At 37.4% G+C, this 26,403-nt stretch overlaps 2 protein-coding genes across 8 annotated transcripts in view; both read left to right on the top strand.

Moving 5' to 3' along the window:
- cacna1bb (calcium channel, voltage-dependent, N type, alpha 1B subunit, b) overlaps nucleotides 1-8,455 on the top strand; it is a 130,046-nt gene extending 121,591 nt beyond the window's left edge. For all 7 annotated transcript variants that reach the window (XM_083563932.1, XM_083563926.1, XM_083563927.1 and 4 more), the window contains 7 exons: nucleotides 167-330; nucleotides 434-530; nucleotides 1,134-1,244; nucleotides 3,209-3,247; nucleotides 6,483-6,720; nucleotides 7,526-7,755; nucleotides 7,896-8,455. In XM_083563932.1, the coding sequence (XP_083420058.1) occupies nucleotides 167-330; nucleotides 434-530; nucleotides 1,134-1,244; nucleotides 3,209-3,247; nucleotides 6,483-6,720; nucleotides 7,526-7,755; nucleotides 7,896-8,429 (1,413 nt within the window). In that variant the 3' untranslated portion in view covers nucleotides 8,430-8,455. The remainder of the gene's footprint in view (nucleotides 1-166; nucleotides 331-433; nucleotides 531-1,133; nucleotides 1,245-3,208; nucleotides 3,248-6,482; nucleotides 6,721-7,525; nucleotides 7,756-7,895) is intronic.
- A 5,237-nt stretch (nucleotides 8,456-13,692) lies between these two features.
- Nucleotides 13,693-26,403, top strand: part of LOC310738707 (uncharacterized protein) — a 71,809-nt gene continuing 59,098 nt past the window's right edge. The window contains exon 1 of the mRNA XM_083563937.1: nucleotides 13,693-13,965. Within this exon, the coding sequence (XP_083420063.1) occupies nucleotides 13,836-13,965 (130 nt within the window). The 5' untranslated portion in view covers nucleotides 13,693-13,835. The remainder of the gene's footprint in view (nucleotides 13,966-26,403) is intronic.

Raw genomic sequence — 26,403 nt, 5'->3', positions numbered from 1 at the left:
CCACAGTCACCCCAATCTAATCAGGGATAAATACACATAATTCTAAATATATGTAAAAATAATTTCTATAATTCTTCCATTCTGTAAAGCTGTTTTGAGACGATGTCCATTGTGAGAAGCGCTCTAGAAACAAACTTGAATTGAACTTGAATTCCCTACATTGCAGAGTAAAATTGGATCTCTCTTCAAGCCAATGTTGCCACTCACCCATTTACATGAACAAGAGCCACCGTTCAAGAGTGCCAAACTGCCACATCCTTCTCAAACAGATTCATCTCCACAGCTAGACTTCCATCCCACAACCCCTCTTTTGACCAATGGGGAACCAGTGTGAGTATCTCATGCACCTCAAACTCATTCTTGGCGTCATGGCTGCTTTTTAAAGTTTCAATAATTTCAGTAATGTGTGTACGCTTTCGGTGTGTGATCACAGAAAAAGCAGTACCATCAAGTATTCTTCTTCGGCAGAGACGCTTCAGAAGGGCAGGAACTCGGCCTATTTAGAAGATATGCCTAAAACTGAATCTCAGGTATTGGAGTACTCAGATCACTGTTGTATGATCGGTGTCCACTTCTTGTGAGTTTCAAGCAATGTATTTGCCACATAGTCTCTCAAAGCTGTTTGTAGATCCATTGAATGTCTTCTTAAGCAACACTGTAGCCTTGGATCCTTATTGCCCTGTGTATCCCATTGTACAGCCTGTTATGACTAAGTATACAATCAAAATTACAATTATACTATTATACCCCATATAAGCCCACATTATAGTATAGTACACAACAGATTGTATAGTTCACTGTAACCCACAGCATAGCTACCCCTTGTCTATAATTAATTACAAGTGCATTGTAACCATGAATAATCCAGAATCCCTAGAAGCAAAAGCTTTGATAGTTTATACTGCACTGCCAGCCTGAACATCTACAGCTTTGTGATGTAATCTCTCCTAAAACTTGACATGAAAAAAAGATAGTAAAACCTGAAATGGCATTCTCCGATGGCTCGAACAAGCACATCACCCATTTACGTCCTCATCGAACCATAGTGATGTGTATATCTCTGTACTGTTTGTGCTGTGATGCATGTGTACGTGTCTGTGCATATGTATGTGTGCACTGTCTGGATCTTACAGGAATTAGTAGAGATGACCGATATGGAGAATAATTCTGATGTAGGGGGCTTCTCCACACTGGAGGGCCACGGGAGGGCAGCCTCAATGCCCAGACTTAGTGCAGGCTTCCAGGTAAGCCTCTCATTGTTGTATTTCTTTTTATAGAAAAAATGAGTGCTATTATGGAGACTTACACAGATAAAGGAATAAGAGGAAGGAAGGAGAAAGCATGAAATTTGTTAATCAGTTAAACTGGTGGATGTTTGGATTATATTGGATAGAATGGATGAATGAATGGATAGATGGAATGAATGGATGGAATAAATTAACAGAGTGGAAGTGGGAGGTCATTGGTTGTAAATGATTGAAGGCTTATAATTATGATAACTATAAGTGTACAACCTCAGTTCCAAAACAGTTGGGACACTGTGTAAAATGTACATAAAAAAACGCAATGCAATGATTTGCAAATCTCATACACCCATATTTTATTCATGGTGTAATATAACATAAAAACATATCAAATGTTTTAAGACAATAATAAGGCAATTTTGAAATGAATGGCAGATCTCAGTACATTTTCTCAGTTTGATTTTTTTCTTTAAAATGGTACATTTCCTCAGCTTAAGCATTTGATGTTTTCTGTTTTAATATATAGGTTTAAGAGATTTGCAAATGATTGCATTCTGTTTTATGTACATTTTACACAGTGTCCCAACTGTTTTATATTTGGCATCTAGAGGAATAAAATATCTCATTTGCCTATACACTCTACATTCCTGCTATAATTTTCTAGTTAGTGAGGTAGATTAGGGGGAGTGGTGGCTCCAGCGGTTAAGGCACTGGGTTGCCGATCGGAAGGTCTGGGGTTCAAGCCCCGGTATCGCCAAGCTGCCACTCTTGGGCTCTTGAGCAAGGCCCTTAACCCTCTATGCTCCGGGGGTCCCTTACAAGGGAAATATCAAGGTCCGACCCGAATTACGGATAAGCGGGAGAAAATGAATGAATGAATGAATGAATGAGGTAGATTAATAATTTTTTTTATTATTTTTATTTATTTTTTAAAATCTTTTAATATTAACAGAATCTTGGTATTAGTGTCATGTATCTTTTCCTTCTACATGGTACAGCCAGCATCTCAATATATGGTGAATTATGAAACAAAAAAAATAAACAAGAAGAGAGAATGCATTCTGTACTTTTAAGTGAAATAATTCTGACTTATTATTTCATGGAAACATGAAGCAAAGAAAAGCAATAAAAACACCAAAGATACTGAAAGAGGAACTTACATTGTGAAAGGAAAAATTCAATACAAAATGCTCCAGATCTCTATATAGATTCATGAGCATTTAAGGAAATATTAAATCATAGATTAGTATTCTTTTTTTTACTGTTTGGTATGTATACACAATATTCAACATTATTTAAGTAATTTAGGTGTGCTATAATAATAAATAGAATATTGTGTACTTTTAAGTGGCATGTCAATGCACCCTCAGTATTTCAGATTATGTTGTACTGGTAATCAATAACACAGATTTCCAGGTTTATGTTTAACCTTTATATAAGCTGTTTCCTTTATCATCTCCATCATGTTGTCTTTTTTAGCTTTCCCTTTTATAAAGACTACAAAAGACCATTTTTGTCTCTGTCTTATCACCTGCCACATGTATTGTAAGATATTGTATTGTTTCTTGTCCGATCCTGTCTGTTCTTGTCTGCTCTTGTCTCAATGTTTCTCACATTTCTGACAGCTCACCATTTTGTCCCATGTCTCTATATATTTCTAAGACACTTTTTGTTCCTCCTCCTCTGTTTTTTTTTTTTTTTTTTTGCTTCCCCATACTTCTTATCATTTGTTTAATTTTATTGTATTTATATTACAGATTTATTAGTCATACAGCATCTTTTTCTTACTTTCTCTAATAAACTTATTATCGATCTCTTAATTCATATTATGATCACTGATTTATTGAATCATCACATTTTATTATGGCAATGCTTCCTCCACTCCTGTGATGCTGAATGAGTCAATGTTGGCTGTGTGTTTTCCCCTGCTCTCCTCACCTGTGTGTCCTCTTCCTGTCCTACAGCGGAGCCAGTTGCGCCACACCACCGGGAAATACCTAGCAGTATGTACCAATGTTCCAAGCCCTTCTCTATCTCTGCCTCTATCTTCTGCTTTGCTTTTTCCTAATTCTTGCTATTCTTTCTATCTTTTCCTCTCAGCCTCACTCACATCATGTCTGTGTTGGTCTTTCTGTGCTTTACCCATTCCAGTCCACTATTAATTGGCTTGTTCCATACACTGATTGTGAGATATATAGATATTTATATAGCCAGCTTATGTCAGAACACATAGAGCTCCAGAAATTATTTGTAAAGATTCTTGTTCTTTATATCCAAACACATGATATACACAGGAGCATGGTTTGCATTTTGGGGATGGGATGTTATGTGTGTGTTTGTGGGTGTATATGTATCAGTAAAATACAATTATGGCTTATGTTAAGGCAGTAGATATTATGTTTTCTCTTTTCACACCCTCAGCTTTTACAGGGATCACAATATCTATTTTTATGTAAGAGTATATTAAGATTTTGGTCCTAAATACCAAAATAATGGAAATGATGTGCGCAAAAAATGTTTTACAGAATGAAGTCACACTTTTTTTTTTTCAAAGCTCTTCACACACTTGCAGTGTAAAATCTGCTTTTTATATGGATTAGACTATACAACCCCAATTACAAAAAAAAAGTACTTCTAACTCTGCACTAAACACTATTTATTTATTTATTTATTTATTTACCTGATCATCCTACTGACCTCTCGTCAATTAACCTAATTAGTTGCGAAATGTTTCTCCAGCTGTTTATTTTTAATAACACTTATTTATTTCAGAATTTTGAGACATGACTTAATTTGTTTGCCTTAAAATAGTAAGGAAATAGTAACATTTCCTCAATTTAAACATATCAAATGCTGAATTGCATTTATGAGATTTGCAAAACACTTTTTGGAATTGGGGTTGTGCGTTCCAGGATGCTCGATGAAGGGCTTAAAACGTCAAACAGGTATTAGAAAATATATATATATATGCTCTTGAGGACAAAGTGGAGGTAAAGGACTGGGCGGTAATAAGGTATAAAGGGCCTGGCGCACATTTTGGAGATTTTAGGGTGCAGTATGAACAGTCTAATAGATATAACAGATAATAGACACAACTAATCTCTGTGTAGAAAATTGAAATGGAGGGCAAAGAGTCCAACAGATACACCAGCATATTTAATGGTGTAGGTTGAAAACTTGGATATGGATAGAACAATATGCTTTCAGGACATAGAGGAGATGTTTGTTTCCCTTTATATATAGAATGAGTAAAGAATAGAACCAGAGACCCCCAGGGGATTACTCAATGTGCTTCTTCATTTGCAGCTTCCTCTTGATTGAGCATGGTGTGTTCAGATTCAATGCCCCTGACCTCATTTGATATAAGGGAGACGTACTCTTCAGGGTAGAATTTAAATTTGTTTTACACCAAAGATTTCGTCAATGATTTGGAAGACTTTCCTGGGTTTTCAGCTCAATCTGGTCAGCATTGTGTGTAACAATTCCAACTCACCACCAAGTGGCGATCAGCTGACAGCTCTGCTTCTCTAATTAGCCAAGTGTTCAAAACATATGGTTTCAATTTTGATGATAAAATCACATCTCAATCATTAACCTTTGCCTGGAGGTGCTCTGGAGCTCATTTTGTTATTGAGCAACCTTGTGTCTGTACAAAGTGTTTGTTCTTGACAATTCGTGGCTTGCGCAGATGTCTAACAGGCCACTGCTCAGGTTCATATCTGCGATATATTTTTCTTTAAGTGATACCCCTTCGAGTACCTTCGTTAATCCCAACATTACAATGAAATCCCTCAGAAACATTAGGTAGTGTCCTCTTGAGATCTTTTTCAGCTTGCCTTGTTTAGAGTTTTAAATTTTCTAAAACTTTAAGTCTTATAGAGACAAGCCAAATTTCGCCTGTAGGAACTTTGGAGAAAAAGAGAAACCAATCATAGTAAAGAAGTTTGATACAGGAATTGAATTAAAATGTGAGGATCACTAGATCTAATATACACGACCTGGCATAACATATGACTAGATAACAATATGATTTGTGTGTGAATACACCGATTATCTCTTCCTCATGGCACTTGTTAGTGTGTGGGATATATTAGGATGCAAGTGAACATTTTATCCTTAAAGTTGACATGTTAGAAGCAGGAAAAATGGGCAAGTGTAAGGATTTGAGCGAGTTTGACAAGGGCTAAATTGTGATGGCTAGACGACAGGGTCAGAGCATCTCCAAAACTGTAGCTCTTGTGGGAGGTTCCTGGTCTGCAGTGGTCAGTATCTATCAAATTGGTCCAAGGAAGGAACATTGGTGACCGGCGGGCTGAGGAGCGCATATCTCATTACCTGACTCTAACATCACAATCAAAGAGATATTCCATGTTGCTGAAGTTTTCTCTGCCAAAGTCTAATTTGTTCAAAACCCCCTATTCATCTTGCAGTTGATTCATAAACAAGAAGGCTCCCGGGTGGTCTGGTCACCAGACAGTACTTGCAGAGACCATTCTCAGACCTGGCTGCAGGAGGGGATATTGGTAACTGTAATCTGCACAGAGTATACTGTTTTGTTTTGTTTTTTTACGCCATTCATGAGGGTTTAAGGATTGTTCTTTAGCTAACATTGACATGAACTTCACTAATGCCATGTCAAATGTAACAACAATCTAATATATATCTAATAGTGCATAGAGTGTATAGCAATTAGTACTGTTTCAAACTTCAAACTCAAACTGATTTTTTTATTTTTTATTTATAACGTTGTCTTGTTAAAGGTGAATTCAGGTTTGTGTTTTATTTGTAGAGTAAAAGACACTTTAGAGCACATTTGTCAACAGATTTCCATTGTGCTAATGTTAATGCTGGGCTTTTGGATACTTTAGAACAGCAACTGTGAAGGTTAAGAAGAATCTTGATGACAGCACTCATACAACTGAGTGTTTGCATCTGATGGTGCTCTTCTCCTATGTGTTTGTGTCTGTGTGTCTGTGTGTGTGTGTGTGTGTGTGTGTGTGTGTGTGTGTGTGTGTGTGTGTGTGTGTGTGTGTGTGTGTGTGTGTGTGTGTTTCTCAGTGATAGGCATGGACTGTGCATTGAAAGTGTTTTTAGCAAACCACTTGTGAGCTGGTTTGCAACAAGTCTATCACAAATTCTACAAATATATTTCTGAACTGACTGTTCTGAAGTGTCGATCATGCATGTTTTAAAACTCTAGTTCTCTCATCCCTCTGTTTTCTTTTCTCCATCTCAAAGCCTATCACAGACGGCAGTCCCATGCGCCGCTCGGCTTCATCACTGGCTTCTCAGAAAGGTGGGACAGAGTTGAATTTGAGAGAATATGCATTGGAGCGTCCGCCAGCGGCACAGAATCAGGAGAAAGAGAGAGACAGAGTGCACCAACATCATCATCATCATCGATGTCACCGCCGCAGAGACAAGAAAAATAAATCCCTGGACCGAGCTATTAGTGAGGAACAGCCTGGCTTTGTGGGTAAGGAAAAGCACACAATCTGTAAGACATTATTTGGCCAGACACAATTAGAAAAAAAGCATAGTGAAAAGAATCGTTTTGTGCTGGTAAGTCATGGTTGTGTATCATGTTTGAGTCATATACAAACACAGCATTATTTCTGCCCAGAGCAATATGTACAGTGTAGTGATCTAGAAAATAAATGTTTTAGGACAGTAATTTAGTATGAGTTATGTATCCCAGCTGTATCTTGTTGGAACATGACAGGAATGTTGTCTTAAATGGTACCCTGGGAAAGGAGATTTTTGATGAAACCTAGTCTCCAGATTACCCTGGAAGCACACTGGAAATAAACCATGAGGTAGAAATGACTTGCCTGTCACCCTGGTCTTTGCATTCTGGCTTTCAATGAGTTGATTAAGGAAAGAGTCTTGTGAGAAAAATTATAATAGAAACATTACAGCCATAATAGACCCTAGTAGTAAGTACATTTGAAGACAAATACTTTTGTACTTTTACTCAAGTGAAAGTTTAAATGGAAAACATTTACTGGATCAATATTTTACCTGGCGTATCGCTACTTTAACTCAAGTACATGTTTTGTGTACTTTGTCCACCTTTGTTCTCTGCACAGTGGACAGAAACAGCTCCGAAATGTGTGCAGGTGTCTTTCTAGACAAGCATCAAGAGCATGTAGCATGACTGCTACAGAAGCTGATAGGAAAAATGACTTTTTACTTACTGTTCTTATCATGCTATTCATTCAGGTTGTGTTTGAATCTAGTTCATTAATGTGATCATGTCTTTAAATTTCGAACGTTTTTAGATACGACGACAGATATGAGCAACGAGCCGTGGGATCAAGAGCGTGAACGGGAGAGAGACCGAGGACGCTCTCATGAGAGGAAGCACAATTCAGCTTCGGTAACCGACAGAAAACAGCGTTACTACTCATGTGATCGTTATGGAAATAGAGAGTACTGTCACAGCCGATCACCTGGGCCAAGTAGATCGACTTCTCCTGGAGAGCCACATGATTCCAACAGATTCAAAACGGTACTTAATAGTCGAAATACCTGTATTGTAACCAAATCGTTACATCCGTCTAGAAAACCGTAAGATTCTTTGGTTTGGTATGTCTGTATGACTTGGCTTGTCTACTTCTGATTTGTATTCTGTGCTATTTTATTTCGCAGGGTGTTAACTTAGCTAAGGGCAGCCCAGTGGTCTTCACCTCAGGCTCCAGTACACCATGCCGTGGAAGGAGGCAACTTCCTCAGACACCGCTCACCCCAAGGCCTGCGGTGGCTTTTAAGTCAACCAGCGCCTCCCCATTACAAATGGCCACCCGCTCATCCGGGACGGTCCCCACCTATCTAAGCCGCGGGCAGTCCGAGCACGACGCCTTGCTCGGCATCACTTACCAACCATCTCCTGTGCCTGTCACTCGAATCGGATCTGACCCAAATCTTGGCCCCCTGCAGAGAGACTCCCACCTGTCCGAGGCCGAAGATTTCCATGACGCTTTGAGCACCTACAGCTCAGGACGCTTTCCGAGGACAGTCTCTGCCACCCATTCGTCCACTGGCGCGGTGTCGTCCATGCTTCAGCACAGCCGGAGCGGAGTGCCTAACGGGTACCATTTCACCCTAGGCGTTAGTACATCTCTTGGCTCCAGTGCCAGGATTTCCCCAAGTTATCAGGATACAGAGAAAGATGACTGGTGCTGACAAAATGGTGACGATATATATATATATATATATATATATATATATATATATATATATATATATATATATATATATATATATATATATATATATATATATATAGTCAAAAATGTGTCTTTAATATGTGCAGGATGAGTTTTATCATCTTTGCCTCATGATACATTGAGGAAGGTTGAGGAAGTTCAGATTTTTTTTTTTTATGAATGTGGCATGATGATATTCCCTCTTTTATGGTTCTCTCCAAACAGATTGTGAAAATATGAGTGCCATAATGACTTCGATAATCCAAGATGAGCCCTGGCTGCCACTGAAAAGGAGAAATACTTCAGCTAGGTCCTCAGCAAACACTGCCCTCTGTCCTCTGGAATCATATTAATAGGGCTAAACTCGGCAGAGGCCAGAGGGTAGATACAGCCATGTTTGATTAGAAAGCACAATCTATAATGAAAGTGCAGGACTTCTGCTCATTTATATGGTATCGTTAGGAACCTGGACCTCACTATAGTTCTTGAAAAGGTTATATGTCCTTTTTGTCTTTGTCTTAATTGTTTCCTGCTGCTGCTTTATGCTGTTTTCTTCCTCTTGCAAAGTGGCACAGATAAAATGCTCCCAGTAGCTAAAAGAAAAAAAACAGCGAACACGCGCCAAATTGTAATTAGTTTTGAAAGAGAATGCAGTAGAGTACGCATCTTTTCACAGAGTTCCTTTTTGTACTTTGTACATGAAGTGTGTCACTCGGTGTCTTGTAAAGTCTACTCTTTTTTTTTTTTTTAATACTTTATTACCCTCAAGTGGTAAAATACCAAGTGCCTAACCTTCAAGGTTAATTACTGTATGGGTATGATGTATTGTGTTGCATTACAACTTGAGAAAAAGGCAAATACTGGATACTGTACACTGTAGGTAAATGTCACAGATTATTGTTCCTTAAAAATATGATAGCCTGTTATGATAGCAAGCCAGAGATGATGTTGTTGCACAAAAGAGAGCATATAAGTGAGATTATACTAGATGTTTGTGTGTGAAAGTATTTGAGACACAGGAGCAAAAAATCTGTAAACTGCAGGGGCGATAGCATCAACAACGTAGCTTTGAGAAGGTACTGTAACTATGAATGAAAGATAATTCTACGACCCAGAGATTTTTCGCTACATCCGGAACGAATGCATGTTAGGAGTTTCTGCATTTGGCGTTGGTGTTGTTGTAACATTCCAGTGTGTGATGTACGTTTTATTTTGCCAAAGAGTACATGGTAAGCTGTTGCCTTTCTAGTATTAGATGAAATAAATTACATGGAGTCAAGAGAGAATAAATGCGTTTTGGTAGGAATAATAAATTACATTCCTTATATTAGATATATTCATTAAAATCATGTACTTTTTGATCAAACTATCCAAAATCCAATTACTTTTGCTGAACCCTTTTTTAGTAAACAAGGGAGATACAGTTCTTTGTGTAATATTTGATGATTTTAATAGATTCTGAACACCTTATCATTGTATAACAAGACAAAATGTTGTTTATTGGTAACATGCACTAACTTTAATAGGAACATCTGTTCACTTGCAGATTGATGCAGTTTTCCAATCAGCCAGTCATGCAGTGTGATGCATCAGCTTCAGTTAATGTTCACATCATATGTCAGCTTGTGGGGAAGAACCTCTGAGTGAATTTGACTGTGGCTTTGCTGATCAAAAGCTGCTGTTTTCTATAGAGGAAACTTTTCTTTCTCTGTAGTTTAGGGGTAAATGACTTGACTTGTTCACGACATAGTCTATGATAACTAATATAACCACAAAAAAAGCATTTCAGGATGAACAACATGGCAAACCATTAAGCTAAATTAGCAAAAGACCACATCAGGTTTCAGTCCTGTCAGCTGATTGCAGCAATCTGAAGTTACAGTTGATACATGCAGAAACTAGAAAGATGAAAATTAGAACAACGTTGCTAAGGCTTTGCCAAATTTCATCTGTCTGGATTTTTTGAGCCTGTGTCCACTCAGCCTCAAATCTTTGTTCTCGGTTAACAAGACTGGAACCTGATGTGATCAGAGCAGTTGTAGCCAATCAGCATCAAGATGTTGCCTGTTTTGCACAGTGTGGTGCTTTTCTGCTGGTTATTTGAGTTTGTGCATCCAGCAAGCTTGTATCAGTCTAACCATTCTACTCTGTGCATCTAAAAAAGATGTTTCCACCCACAGAATTGCTACCCTCTTTTACTCTGAATCTCAGGAGATTAGCTATTTTCTGAAATACTCACACCACCCCCTGTACCAGGGCTCCCCAAACTACGGCCCGCCCCCACATTTGGAACGGCCCTCTGAAAAATGCGTGAGACATATATATTTTAATTGAATTTTTTCAAAATATCATATCATATCTGTATTTGAAAATAAAGGTTGGCTTTAAAAGTACAATTTCCCTTAGTTATTAATGTAGTCTAATTATTTGTTAGATTCACCCATATGCATAAGTAAATAAATGTTTTGATTTCTATAGCAAAAAAAAAAATAAATAAATATATATATATATATATATAACCCTCTATGCTCCAGGGGACCCTTACGAGATAAATAAACCAAGGTCCGTGACGTCGGAGTGACGTGGGGCCGCCTTCCCGTGGGCTCACCACCTGCAGGAGGGACCGTAAGGGACCGGTGCTGAGAGGATTGGGCAGCAGTCGAAGGCGGGGGCCTTGACAGCCCGATCCCTGGACACGGAGAAGTGTCTGGGGAATCTGCTTGGACTGCTGCCCCCACGACCCGAATTACGGATAAGCGGGAGAAGATGAAATGAAAATGAAATCATAATGAAATCTCCACTATAATACTGATAGTCACTCCGGACCATGTCATTTACTGTTACAGACCGACCTGCCCCCCATTTAATAAAGGAAAATTTATTTGCTCCTCACAGATAGAAGTTTGGGGACCCCCTGAACTAAACCATAGGCACTGAGATCACATTAAACAGAATGAACTGAAACTCTTCTCCTGTATCTGCACTCTTTTATACATCACACTGCTGCCACATGGTTGGCTGATTGGCTGAATCATTGCAGAAATGAGCAGTGCTAAAGGGGTTTCCTGATAAAGTGGTGTCGATGATATTTCTCGAGCAAGCTTCCTGTGTCCTGTATGTAGAGGGATGAGATGGCTGTTGAGAAACAGTACAGCGAGGCTATGCAACAAGGTGACGCTTTATAATCGTTCCTCATCCTCTGTAGCGTTAGCTTTCTGATCTGGGACCAAAACAATTCTGTTCATTGAGTTGAACGCTGTGCGTGACACGCAGTTTACTGGAAATGCAGTGAGGCCAAGTAGTTGTTGAAAATTGTATAAACAGGACAAATGCATGCCATTGCCCTGTCTTAAAAAAAAAATAATAATAATTTCGATTTGTGGTGTTTGCCTCAGTACAGTCCAAGTGTTTTTTTTTTTTTCTTAAATAATTGGTGTTTGATTTAGAGTTTTATTCGCAACTAATCAACTTCATATTGATCAATCTTTGACCCATGTTTTACCTTTTAATCTCCTTTTTTTGAAAGGGGAGATGCGATTTGTGCACCTAGTATATCTGTAACTATTCTAAAGCCATTCCTATGAAAAAGAAAATACAAATAATTATTATATTCTAACTTTCTGACAGGTGCCAAATTGAACACAGCACCATTTTCTCGTCCTCATGCTATACCTCGTTCAGTTGACCTGTGGACATTGTGTAATGTTTGCATGTTATGATGACATGTGCATGTACAAATATATGTTTGACATATTTTATGTTCGATTCATATGATGGTTCACTGCCTTTTTTTATACAAAATTTTTTGATTGAAACATTTTTGTGGGAGTAAATTAGAGAAACTCATTGTAGACCTTTTGTGTAAAAGACGTGTTGAACAAAAGAGAAAATTACGTTCAGGCTACGGAAGCATGGAACTAAACTAAAGTTTTCAAGCAGATCAGGCACCACCAGTGTTCATCGTCTGTCTGCTTATTCACCGTTCATTTTCATTTTGTACCACTGAACTGAAAAGAGTATAAACGAATATACAAAAATACTTAAATTAATAAAAATTTTATTAAACGACTTCTTTTGGTTTCTTTCACTCATTCAAGTTAAGACCCAACAGGTAGAATCTGTCAATTTGTTTCATCTTTATGGATGAATATTCAGGTTCACTGTGTCCACTACAGGGGGGAGTGGCTCCAGCGGTTAAGGCGCTGGGTTACCGATCAGAAGGTCGGGGGTTCAAGCCCCAGTATCGCCAAGCTGCCACTCTTGGGCCCTTGAGCAAGGCCCTTAACCCTCTATGCTCCAGGGGACCCTTACGAGATAAATAAACCAAGGACCGTGACGTCGGAGCGACGTGGGGCCGCCTTCCCGTGGGCTCACCACCTGCAGGAGGGACCGTAAGGGACCGGTGCTGAGAGGATTGGGCAGCAGTCAAAGGCGGGGGTCTTGACAGCCCGATCCCTGGACACAGAGAAGTGTCTGGGGAATCTGCTTAGACTGCTGCCCCCGCGACCCGAATTACGGATAAGCGGGAGAAGATGAAATGAAAAAAAAATTTGTCCACTACAACCTCTGCTTAAACGGCACAATCATGCCATGTCATATTTACCTTAAATACTTATTTTCTGATATATTGCGTATTTGTAAACATTTTCTAGTGTTCTACATGACCTGCATTTATTACATATCAAATATTTGTTAATCTCTAATTAGAAGGATAGCATACAGTAACCTCTCAATGTTGTTTATTATTGTAATAAGATGAAATTCTTTTTTATACAAAAATATGACTTTTATGAAATAATAGTGCATAGTATTGTATTTAAAAGGTTCTATCTATCTATCTATCTATCTATCTATCTATCTATCTATCTATCTATCTATCTATCTATCTATCTATCTATCTATCTATCTATCTATCTATCTATCTATCTATCTATCTATCTATCTATCTATCTATCTAACGTCCTCTTCAGAAAACCCCTTTGGTGGGCGGGCCGTTTTTGCGGACACGCCGTTCATTGGTCGAAAACAACAGTGGGCGGGGCTTCTCTGTGAGTGCCGCCGACAGCTCTTGTGAAGGCGCGCGCTGGCAGCGCGAGGAAAGGTCGCGTGCCTGGGCAGCCGCGAAGTCTGTGAGGGTTCAAACGCTGACAGAAAAATTTAGCGTAATTTTTTAAATAAAATTAATTTAGTTAGTAAGTAAATAAATAAAAAAAATTTCGACATTAAGGCAATTTTTTTATACAGAATAATTCTAATACGCTTAAAAATCAATTAAAAAACAGTCGCTTTGTCAGGGGATGGAGGTGTTAAATTAGCTACAGTTGCAAATTTTTTTAAACATTATTACTTACATTTTTTCCGCATTGTTAAAAAAACATTAATTATGCCACTGAAAGCCACATTATTGGCTTTTTTTCTTTTTTTTTTGGCTAAATGCGTCAATTGCAGTCCAACTGTCCTTCTGCCGACTGAGTGGCCGGAAGTGGAGCTGGGCTCAGGGATGCTGCCAGCAGGTAGGAACTCATTCATTAAATACACATACAAATGTAATGTAAGTAGCATTGCTTCATCTTTTCAGAGGAAAATAGGATGGAAAAAGTCGTCAGATGACGTCATGCATTTATTTGCATATTAAAATAGGCTACATCAAACTTTTTATTGCGTCATGGACCAGCTTTAATTTAGTTTTTCATGGACCAGACACGGGAGATTTAATTATAAATGTAATTATTACATAGAGTATGTAATTTAAAAAATGACAGGAAATTGACATTGTAATTCCTTTTTTCCCCTTTTTTTTAAAAATAAAACACATTGCAAACTGCAAAAGTCAATACAATGGAAATGAAATAATACTTTCGAACATTTCTGGTCTTTCTATGTGACCCAAATGATCCTCTGTCTCTGGTGATTGGAGACTTCTGAATTTCATGATTACATGATGAAGACGGATTTCTATAGAATAGAATTGGGTTATAACTTATAGAAAAAAGTCACAGTTAAAGAATATCTTTGCATGTTGAAATATGCAACTTAAACCTACCGTATTTATTCTAAATTCAAATGAAATACCTGTAAATAGCTGGAAATATAATTATAAAAACATACCTTCAAATAAATAAAATTATACATTACCCTGATTTTATATAAATGCTTTTTGTGTGGGTGATGCAGTTGGTCATGTGACCAGTTTGCACCTGGAATGCACCTTGATGCAATAAGGAAGTGCATACACACATGATGCAATAATGATTATTCTCCTAAATTTTATTTATTCTTCTTTAAATACTTAAATATTTAAGATGGCGGAGGTCCTGTTATACATGAAGAGAATGAGTTGCTGAATAATTCAACAGCTTAAAAAAAAGTTACTACTTAAATAATTAAATGTGAGGGGGTTTTATAGTTGAAAGTGACGTCTGTTTTGGACATATTTGTGAAAAAAAAAAAATGGTTGCTTTTAGGTGCACTACAATGGCGTCTAATTTTTGCACTTTATCTGATCATAGCTTACCAAGTTAAACCACCATGAACCAAAAGCTCACTCATACAGCATTTACCTTCTTTCCCCCAAATGTACATGTTAATTGTAAAACATAGTGAGCAGATCAAACACGAACGGTGCATTAATATGAAAACACGTAGACTTTATTCACAAAATCAGTTGACAACCTCATAAATGAATGAATTACAATTAATGGATGGTTTTCCTTTTGAGTCTGGTTCCTTTCAAGGTTTCTTCCTCATTCCATCTCAGGGAGTTTTTCTTTCCCATTTGCATGCACATTAGGAAGACACTTTGAAACTAATTTATAAATGTCAAAATGTATATTTTTTGTAAATTGTTTGAATTTTTTTTTACTTATTTCCATAAAGCTGATTTGGGACAATGTGCATTGTTTCAAAACGCTATACAATTCAATTGAAGTTTAGATGTTATAGTATACTAGACAAAAGAAAAAAGATTGCTGGATTAATCTATACACCTGATTACTCCTGAATGATTTCATCACATGCAGTTTAGATTAACATGAGTAGCATAACAACGCAGCCTGTTCTTAACCATTAGAAACATAATAGTCCCTGAGGAGTCACACTTGATTTATGTGAGGCAGCCACTAATTCATGTAGAATTTTTGATCCCGTTTACAGTGCAGCTGTAAAACCAGTCGTGTCTAATGAGGGTCAAGCTGTGCTTGAGTTTTCTATACGCTTAAAGCTGACGTAAAGCACATTCAACCCTGCATGCATCTGAGTCAGTTTGAAGAAATTCTTTACGAAGCTTTTGACACATCATGTATCACTGACACTGCAAGGGTTTTGCTTTGAAGCAATCTATCACATCGTATGAGTTATATCAGGTACCATATATTGCACTGCAGATATGGTACATGTGTGCTTATGGCTGAAAATAATGTATGCCTATGGATTTATGGATAATACCAATTAACTTTAAATTTATTCTTTAGGTTAAGTTTGGTTCAGCTACAATATTTTACTGTTGTTTCAGTCTTGATGTACAGTAGGCATTTCATACTGGCTACAAAAATGCACCACCTGTGCTTTAAAATATCGTAATTGCAGTTTAATTTAATTTAAAACATTAAATATTGCTGTCACATCTCAGCATCTTAGATCAGAGCCATCTAATCCTTTCTATAAAACACATATGATAATCACATCTTTTGCAAATATTTTGGTTTGTTCATAAATAGCCACATACTAAGGAATAAAAGAAGCTTAAATTGTTTCTTCTGTGTTTGTAAAAATTGGGTCTTGATTAGATTTCTTCCCCTTCATCTTAATCAGCCTTCAGTATTGAAAAGGTTGTTCAGAAGTTACCCCAAAATGTCTCTGAAGCCCTCTAGTGGCTGGCTGCTGTAGTACGTTTTACCCCACTGGATGTTGATGTTTTGTAAATTCAGATTAAATTGAAAACATTGGAAAATATATACACAGCAAGATGCTTGCAAAAAAAAACAATGAAAACAAACCTAAATAAAAAAAACAAACAAAAAAACATATACCAACTTCAAAGCATGGTAAAGAGAGTATAGTGATTGCAGCTTTACCACCGCAGGGTCTGCAATTATTGAGGATGCAGCTACTATCAAGCGGTTTCAAGTAATCACACTATACCATGTCGTCATGTAAACAACTATCAGGCAGTGGCGTCACGCACCACGACATTCATCCAAACACAGGAGTAAATGAACAGAGTGGCTTGTTCAAGGATAAATCCTGACCTCCTCCTTGTGAAGTGACGCAGACCATTCAAGCAAGTCCTCCTGAATTTCTGCATGAACTGAAAGATCTTTGTATAAAGGAATGGGCTTGAAGACCTTCGAAACACTGCTCACAACAAAGTGTTTGAAGGAGATTATTGCCATAAAGGGACATTTCCGGAGTCTATAGATGCTAGAAATTTCTGCTTTGTTTCAGTAGAGTTGCTGCATTGTTAAATATTATGTTGTTTCATCTTTAGAAAATGTGGGGACTGTATTTAATTGTAGGTATAATTTACCATATTTATGAATATAATGTAGTCTGTAGTCTATAGTTAGCTAGCCAATACTCATAAACCTGTGTATGTAAGATTAACACTTTGGATGCCTTTTATTGTGTTATAGGATACAATATTTTGTGAAATCATGTGAGACATGATGTTGGTCTGAGTTTAGGAATGAAGTAGCCAATAACAGTTAAAGCTACTCTCAAATGAACATTTGTGTTCTGTATCATAGGTTGATTTTTTGAATTGATCGCAAATCATTAAACAGACTCGTCAGCTCGGCTTTAAAGCTTGTGCAAATGCTGTCCTTGTGCGATCACTCCTCAAAGTAGAATCTGACCCTGAGTGTTGCCGTACCGTATGATGAGATAAGCTTAACAAAAGCGTTAGTCTGAAATGTCAGAAGTGGCACGTGGCCAAATTGGCTCTGGATGGAAAACGAACCATTTCCTACTGGGAAGTCTGATATACTTGTTATAGCCTGCACTTCTTGTAAATGCCGTACAGATGGCTATAATGACACGTTGGGGTCGATTTAGTTTCTGTTAGTCTAAACAGTATTGCAGCAGCCATAGTAACATGCTGAAATCACCTGTAGTTATTTGTGTCTCTGTGTCTTTGGTGTTGGTCTCAGATGCATGGTTTTAGCTTCAGTCTCCTTTATGTGTGTTTCTGTTTGTATCTCGCTCTTTAATTCAGTCTTGTTGACTTAAAGAGGGTAAAACAAGTTTACAGAAAATCACTGTAGGAGGATTAGGAGTAGTGCTCGCTGCTGGCACTGAGACAAGGGCAAACCTGTTGTGGGATTTATATAAATAGCACTTTTCCACTATTTGGCACTGATTGCCCCAATGAGAATCCTTAAAACTATATTAATATAGTAATTCATCTTATTAAAAAAATGGAGCGAGGCAGCTGTGACTGGTATAATGACCCCACCACTCCTGCATGTATTTCATGCCGGATGACATCATGTTTTTGCGAGGTTGTTAAACACACTCGGACTGTTCACAGTTCTCAATGAACATGTTTCTTCTGGCACACACTCGCAAATGTTGACCTGTGACCACCGCTTCTCCCCTAACGGTAGCCTGTCGTTGACATAATGACCAAGAATAACTAATCAGAAGTGCTCAAACAGCCCATTCATATTTGTTTTTGAAGGATTCGTGTGATTAAACTCAATGTGTGGAGCTGCATATTGGTCTAGAGTCCCGTGTGCATTTCAGTCTGAAAAGCTAACGTTCATTAAAAGATCAAACGTGTCACATCAATTTCAGCACAAGTTTCAGCTACACTCAATTTCTGCTGCTGACCACATGAATGGAACTGGTTTCCAAATACAAATGCATATCTATGTTTCAATCTTGGAAAAATATTTCGCATCAACCACATGTAGCATTTTAAAACCTACCAGTAAAGAAAAGGTGAACATTTTTTTTTTTTTCTTTTTACATTTTTAGGTTCACAGACTGTTTTATTTCTGTACAGTAATACTGCCACCTTACCCAGCGTGATCTTTGCATGAAGCTAGCCAAGACATTATAGCTAAAACCATACCAAAAAAAATACATATACTCTAGTTATATTAATGGTATATTGCTACTGGCGTCTGCTAAATTCCATAAGTGTAAATGTACAGTATATGTAAATATTGCAAGCAGAAAAAAAATAAACATATTTTGGTCAAAACCCTTTTTTTTTTATCCTCTTTTGTTTTTCGTATGTCGCCAACGAACTTATTTAGGTAAACCCACTGATCAAATGAAATTATTAAAATCAAAAACCCAATATCTGTATTAATTCTTTGGTTTACAACAATGTTGTTTGCGTGACTCCAAATTTTGTTTACAACTGTTCAAGTCTAACATTCTAACTTCTTTTGATCACCGCAGATCTGACAGTTCTTATTTCTTTTCTGTTTTTTCTTTCTTTCTTTCTTTCTTTCTTTCTTTCTTTCTTTCTTTCTTTCTTTCTTTCTTTCTTTCTTTCTTTCTTTCTTTCTTTCTTTCTTTCGCACTTTGTGCTCGGGTCATGCTTGTGAACCGTGCACTGAAATTCCTCACAACGGAGTCTTCTGTCAGGACATGTTACCAACCTTAAGCAGTTATTTAGTTTACCTAAGACCCTTATCTAGTTGTCATTTAGTTGTTATTCTGTTCTATCCACCCTTTCACCATTCCATTCTATTCAGCCACACAAATACTGCATAGTCAAAGCTGCAGAACACTTGTGCACTGATGTTACAAAATTGACATTTACATTTACGGCATTTTGCAAACGCCGTTATCCAGAGCGATGTGCAAAAGTGCTTTGCGTCTCTAGCAATGAATAAATCCACACTGGTACACAAGATTACAAACTTAATATAAATATAACTCTTGAATTTTACAAAGCAAACCTGGAAAGTGCTAATTTAAGTGTTTCAGGAAGAGGGAGGTCTTTCATCGTCGCTTGAAGATAGTCAGGGACAGAGAAGTACAGTACAGAGGAGAGCCTTGAAGTATACTTACCTCTCATTCTGAGAGAAGGTGGAACCAGTCGAGCAGTGCTGGAGGATGGTTTAATGAAGGTTTAATATCTGTCTGAAACTATTCAACCTTCAAACTTTTACACATTGTGTAGTGTTCAAACCTGAAATTCTAATAAAAATAAGTGGGATAATGCACTACGGCTCAGTAGTGTGTCATATCATGTACCTATTGGCATTTTGTTTGATTTTTCTTATTAATACTCTCCTATCAGTCTCCTCTAGGCAGAATTATCATTGTGCATTATTCTATTCATTTTTTATAATAGATTTATTGGTGCTCTGTAGGATGTTTTCCAGAACGTTCGTCTCCATCGTCATAATGCTGTTTGCGTTTTACAGACTTCTGGAAATAAACCTCCTGGAACAGGTGTATTTAAACTGAGCGCACAAAACCCCACAACTGCACACAGATGGACTAATTATGTAACTTCTAATAGAAATGGCAGCTAGTTTTCACAGCGATAGGGGAGAACATTTATGTAATCGTATTTTTGAAGCATTTGATTGCGTAAGGAGCCCCCTACAAACACATAAATATCATCGGCTATTTTGTGTCAACTAATAACAGATAATCCCAATGAAATCACATTCTAATTTGCGTACGTCTGAATCCTCTATACATCTCTTTTTTAGTTTTTTGTTGCTGAAGATTTGTAACTGATCTAGATAAGTTGTCTGTGTCATGGCACGAGTCTGACATTAAAGCTGGCAAAAGAGCGATGATAGAACCTGTCTGGCTTCATGCACACAATCATCCTACCATCAGACCTTAATTACTGTCACGCTAGGTGAGATCCTGTCATTTAGAAGTCAGTATTGTAGCATCTGCTGCATGTTCGTGCAAAATACCGTCCGCTTAAGTAAACAGACTTAGTCACCATCCCGCCGATTTATTTGTTCTAGTCAATGAATATTGTGGCTAATTAAATTATCCACTTACGCATGAGTTTATATGTAGGAATGTGTTATTTCAGTAATTAACACTGAGTGCAATAATAACATTCTTATAGAAAAAAACTTTCTCTTTCACCCCTGACGTAATGTCATTTGGAGAGCGAACTGAAACATGAGGCTTTTAAATGGTTTGTATGTTTTATTCCTAAACGGTTCGTCATTGGTGTAAGGTCAGAAATAGTTTGGATGCGTGTCTTGCCCATGCATATCGATCCGTCCATATGCATACATTTAATTGCTTAACCCAAAAGGTCAGCTTTGTCACACCATACGAGCCACAAGTTGCAGTAAAAGTGCTTTTATATGGCTTGAAACAGCTTCGACAGATCATTTATGACGTTGTCATGTCCTCAGCTTGGCTTCTTGCATGAAAAGTCGAGACCCTAACAAGCAGCGAGGGTACAAAATAAAGTTCTGGTCTAAGATTTTAACTGGTTTTTAGTCATCTGAAACTTTCCTAAGCAAACACTGAGTTTTGCTGCTCAGACAAGGCAGCTGGTATTCATCGGATTTCATTCCTCAAAGCTGAGCTAGACATCTGATTAGCATAACATTACAAGTTTTTTTTTTTTTTTTTTTTTTTTAAGATTACAAGGGTTAGGCAATAGCATGCTAACAGGTATTTTAAATAGGGTATAAAACATGACAGTTTTCATACCCTATAAACCCTACAAACAGTATAAACAGTCTGTTCTTCACAAGCATTTTCTTTTCTCTCATGAAATTAATTCGATTGCTGTGTCGGGAAAAGATAAACCAGGAGTTCTTTCATTGACATTTGCAGATTCTTGCTTTGAAAAAATTCTGCTTTGGCCTTCTGCTTTTTCAGCTTTGGTAGTTGTGTTCGGTTGCCTAGTGCCTTTCAGCACTCTTTTTCTTTTTCCAAACGCTTGCACACTTTATAACATGTACTGTAGCCCCAGAGGTCTGCTCAGTGCTAAAGCTGTTTTTCTCATCTGATGCTGAACATTCGTGTTACAAGCACAGATTTCATACTGTACATGACCATGTCACAACTCACAGTGAAGTTAAACACAACCACCGTGTGATACTGCTTTAAACAATAATGTAATAGTGTAATGTATATTTCAGGTGTGAGTACCGCAGGAAAATACAGTGGACTCCTCCTTTATTTTCTTCTTTCATTGGGAAAGCATTACGTTTAGCCATGTTTAGTGTCACTGGTAATAGAAGTAAAAAAAAAAACGGTATACGTTCCTATATTGTAACCTGCAGCCGTATTGTCATCCTGCAAGGCTAAAGTCTTTAAACACATATGCTGATTTTACTGTACCTGTATCCACACATTTAAAGAAAAATACCTTTCAAAAAGTGTCATTTTTGATTATCCGAGATTAAAGCATGTAACGTTTTTCATCTGCTTATTTTCCATGAGGAAATAACCTGGGCAAATTGGTTTTATGAGCCTGGTGTTTGGTGTGCCAGATGGTGCATGTTCTCAATCCTGGTTCTTCTCTCGTGTGTGCAAATAGAGAGAGGAAGTTCAGCTCTGTTTCTGCCCTAGAACCTAGTAAAACACACCTCTTACCCTCAGCTTCCTCTTACACACATCTGTTAAATCGCTAACTCGGTTTGACTTCTCAGAGACACGGAAATACTTTGTGATTTTTCCACCACTTGATTTTGCTCTAAGGGAATGTCCGGACACATCCATACAATCATATGAAATAATTGGAGGTCTTTTTTTGCAAGTTAAGATATGGACAGTCATAGATCATGTTGAACAAAATACAACATAGAATGTAATTCTATTACATCAGAATTTAGAAAATTCTAGTTTATAGCCAACACCATGCATTTCACCTCTTCACTATTAGAACTTTATGTCTGTAACCCAGATATCTATAAAATCTGGAGTAAAACTGGCCATCAAAAGGAAAATCCAATTATTATAAACACCAACGAGAGTTGAATTAATAGCACAGAATGAATTCCAGACAAAATTTTAAGTAAAAGAAAATAGCTGTACTGTATAGTATGCAAGTTTTCATAATGCATTACAAGACCATTGGTATTAGTACACTGGCTAAATATACACAGGGATCAGTCACTGGCATCATTTAGGTTTAACCTTAAATACACAAGTGTGCGGTCTTGTAAATGCATTTCCTGTCTCCCCTGAACCCAATGCTTCGAATATACACAAGGGAGTTAATCAGCTAGGTCCCTTTACAGACTTGCCGACTTAATTTGAAAAGTTTTGTGAGTATTCACATCGAATTATATTCACATGGATTTAGTTAGGCTATGCAGATGCTTATGTCCTAGATGATTTGGTAAAATAGAATCTGATACATCACATCATTTGTTTTTTATATTATTTAGTACTACACGAGTCTCCCACAATGTTTGTATTGAATATACATTATTTTATTATGCTCTATATTGACTATTTTTAAATAATAATAATAAAAACATTTTTGTTTTTTTTTGGTTCATTTGCACTCACTTTTAAAATCTACACTTTAAAAGATCAGCTAAACAAGCACTCATGTGCAATATCAGACTTTCAATTGTCATTTTTATTAAATCCATAAAGTGTGTAAAGATGTTAGTGACATAAATCTCTTAAAGGATTGATTTAATGTTGCATTTGAGAGGGTAACAATCCATACTGCTCACCTTCCCCTCTAGCAATAATACTGTGAGCCAGAGAGATTTTTGACAGTGCACTGATGTACAGATATTGTACAAAGACGCCTGATCTAAAATTACCGTGTGATTACCTCAATTCCGCCCTACAATAAACCATGGAGTATTTGACCCAGAGCAGTTTCCATCAATGCAACTTTTTTGTGTGTGTGTTTTTCCAGTTAAATGTTGGTTCTTCAGTTCAGGCGTGTGCTGACTGGCTCTCCATTTTCACCTGGAGCTGCTTCTTATAGCAAAGCTCATGGGTGTTTAAAAGTTTCGCTAGGGAGTTAAAGGGCCAAATTGTTTGAGCAAGGACAAAAGGTGTAACATTATAGTATAAAGATTACAATTTATTTTCTTATCCAAGAGAAGGTGATAATATTTTATACCGTAGCACTTTTAAAAAAAAATCTTTTTTACTTGATGTTGTTGTTTTTTTAAAGCAGCACAGCTGACAGTAGTTGTCTCCAGGACTAATTAAAAGCAGATTTGTTCAGATGCAGCAAAACTAAAATAAGCACTGGTAGAGCCAAGTTTTTTGTAAACAGATGCTTATTTAACAATCATGCAGTGGTAAGTAATTTTCCAAAATATTGAACGTTTTAATGACTTATTTATAGCCTCTCTAATGTGATCACACACCTGGTCAACCAATAGAGATTCAACAATTGTAAATGTTTTCATAAATGCATAAAAGTTGAGACACATTCTTTAATAAACGCAAGATTGTAAAAAGGGAATAAAATACTCCATTTGGACGAAAGTTTCTATCTGCGGATGAAATTTCTATCTGCGTTCTGAACAGCCCATTTCATTTGCTGTTATAAAAACCTCCACCCTTCTGGGAAGATGTTCCACTAGATTTTGGAGTGTACTTGTGCTCATACAGTTACTGATGTATGGTGAGGAGGCCTGGGATGCAGTCAGCGTTCCAAATCATCCCAAAGGTTTCGAGTAGTATTGAGGTTGGAGCTCTGTAGCAGGCCTCTCAATATCTTTAACGCTAACCTTTGTGCACAAGGGAACTGTCATCTGGAACAGGTTTGGGTCTCCTAGTTTAAGTAAAGGGAATATGTAATGCTACTACATCCAGAGACATCCTATACAAGTGTGTGACTCCAAATTTGTGGTATCATTTTGAGTAAGAACCACATATGGCTGGATAGGTCAGGTGTCCCAATACTTTTGTCCAAATAGTGTACTTTTGCTGCATCAGGGCATATCACACCACCTTTAACACCACAGCCTGTTTTGTTTCTAAGTTTATGTCCTTACTGTTTATTATATTCAAAAATTTAAGATCTTTAACTATTTAAAGAAATGTTGCAAAGAGAGCTGTAGAGTAAAGCAGCTTTTTCATTGTATTCCAAAAATATTCCTCATGACAGTCATACAGTTTATATCCATTGTCTCTGATGTGCATCCAGACTCTAGTACCCTATATAGCCATGCCAAACCAACTGTTCAATGTCTGCTTCAACTGTTATTTCAGAGGCGTCTAGGGGAATTATATTGTTTTCTGAAGTCGTATTCTTTTCTATCCCATTCCTTTTACTGTCCAGTGAATTTAGCCAGACCTTGTCTGCTCACTTCCTTACAGGCCCCCGAAGTGAGGACACATATCCCTCGCATAGCATTTTCCAGATGAGAAGTACTTAAAAGACATGTCTGTTCTGCTTGTCCATGCTTTACCTTGAGGCAATTCCAACGATACCAGTCTGTGCAGATGTATGAGGAAAAGCAGTTATTTGAGCATATTACTGACAAATATCCTAGTTGTTGACAGGAGACAGGAGGTGACAATAATGAAGGTATGTAAAGAATTAAGCCATGTATTCGGTTACTAACAGATTATCATGGGAGATACGCGAGCAAAACCCGTCACATTTTGTCCATCCTGTTTTTTAAAGTCTTAATCCATTCATTCTTAGAGCCGACTGCCGCTCTTTTCTCAACCTCCCTAATTGTGGTAATTGCGGCAGATAATTTACTTAGCTGCTGGCTTTTCTAGCCCATTACAGTAATACGATCCTGACAAGGGAGACTGCCACAGTTTCTTCTAAAACAGGAAATAGAGTTCAGACGAAGGGGGCTCAGAGCGGAAAACAAGCAGCTGATAATGCCTTTACTTATCACTGGAAATAAGCCATTTTCTATCATTAGAGGGGACAACATAAAGAGCTGAGTAATTAACTCAAAATCCTGTGAACTCAGAAACTCACACCATTAGGTTGAAAAGCTTTAATATGTATTAATTGTTAATGGTTTTTATTCTTAGAAATGGATTTCAGCATATATTTTCCCGAGACAAACATTTTAGTCAAACATTTTTTCTGAGAATGTTGTTTTCCCTTCCACTGCTCCATTAGGACTTGCCACAGTGAATCATTGGTCCACATTGTTGATTTTTTACATTATACACTGCATGTCCATACTGATGCAACTCAAGTGCACTGTATGTTTCTGGGTTACATTAGGTCATTATTAATGCAGTTAATTAAGTAGGATTGCAATAGAAAAGAACAGGTTTTGTATCTTTTAAAAAAAAATACAGCTGTACAAATATTTAGATTTTTGTTTCATTGTGTTGAAATCCCTCAAAGGTTAGTCTTAAGTTCACAAAATATTCGGTATTGTGTTTATATTCTATATAATATATTTTATGTTTAACTTGCTGCCTGGTTTAATAGCAAAGTTTTTATACTTGTCCTGTTTGACATGATATATAAAAAAGAGCCAACACTAGAAAGAAGTATCAGGATGGCAACTGGCTTTTGTTTCCATTCACTGTGAAAGTACATATGGATGTAATATGGCCTCTAACATTATACACCTGCCCTCCTCGGACAGACCCTTTAAAAAAGTTTTTTTAACCCCAGCTCTTCAATGAGGCTGTTAAAGGGACCTGGAGTTAATTCTTTCACAGCCCATCAATCCTGCCTGGAAACTCTTCCTGCAACTGACACACAACTGGACTTCTTCTGCTTCAAAGAGCTGGTCTTCAGAAGACACCAACATGGAAGAGATGTGCTCACATGATTGTCTCCCTTAATCACTATATCAATTACAGTATGAAGTCACTGGGATTTAAACTCAGGCCCTGAGGTTGTGTCCACATAGGTGTTCCAATGAATCAACAGCTGCACAACGTTTATTATCAAGCTGTGGTACCACTGGTTTTAGCTGGATTTCAACAAAACATGCTCTGGCTGGAGGTGCTAGGAATGGTGTTCATTATCTGTAAAAAAAGATGTTTAAATTGGCTCATTGCTAGTCTGTGTGTGAAATGTTACACCA

This window comes from Silurus aristotelis (genome assembly GCF_946808225.1).
Source record: "Silurus aristotelis genome assembly, chromosome: 16".
NCBI lineage: Eukaryota > Metazoa > Chordata > Actinopteri > Siluriformes > Siluridae > Silurus > Silurus aristotelis.
Note: the sequence above shows the minus strand (reverse complement) of the source record. Positions and strands in the feature narration are given on the sequence as shown.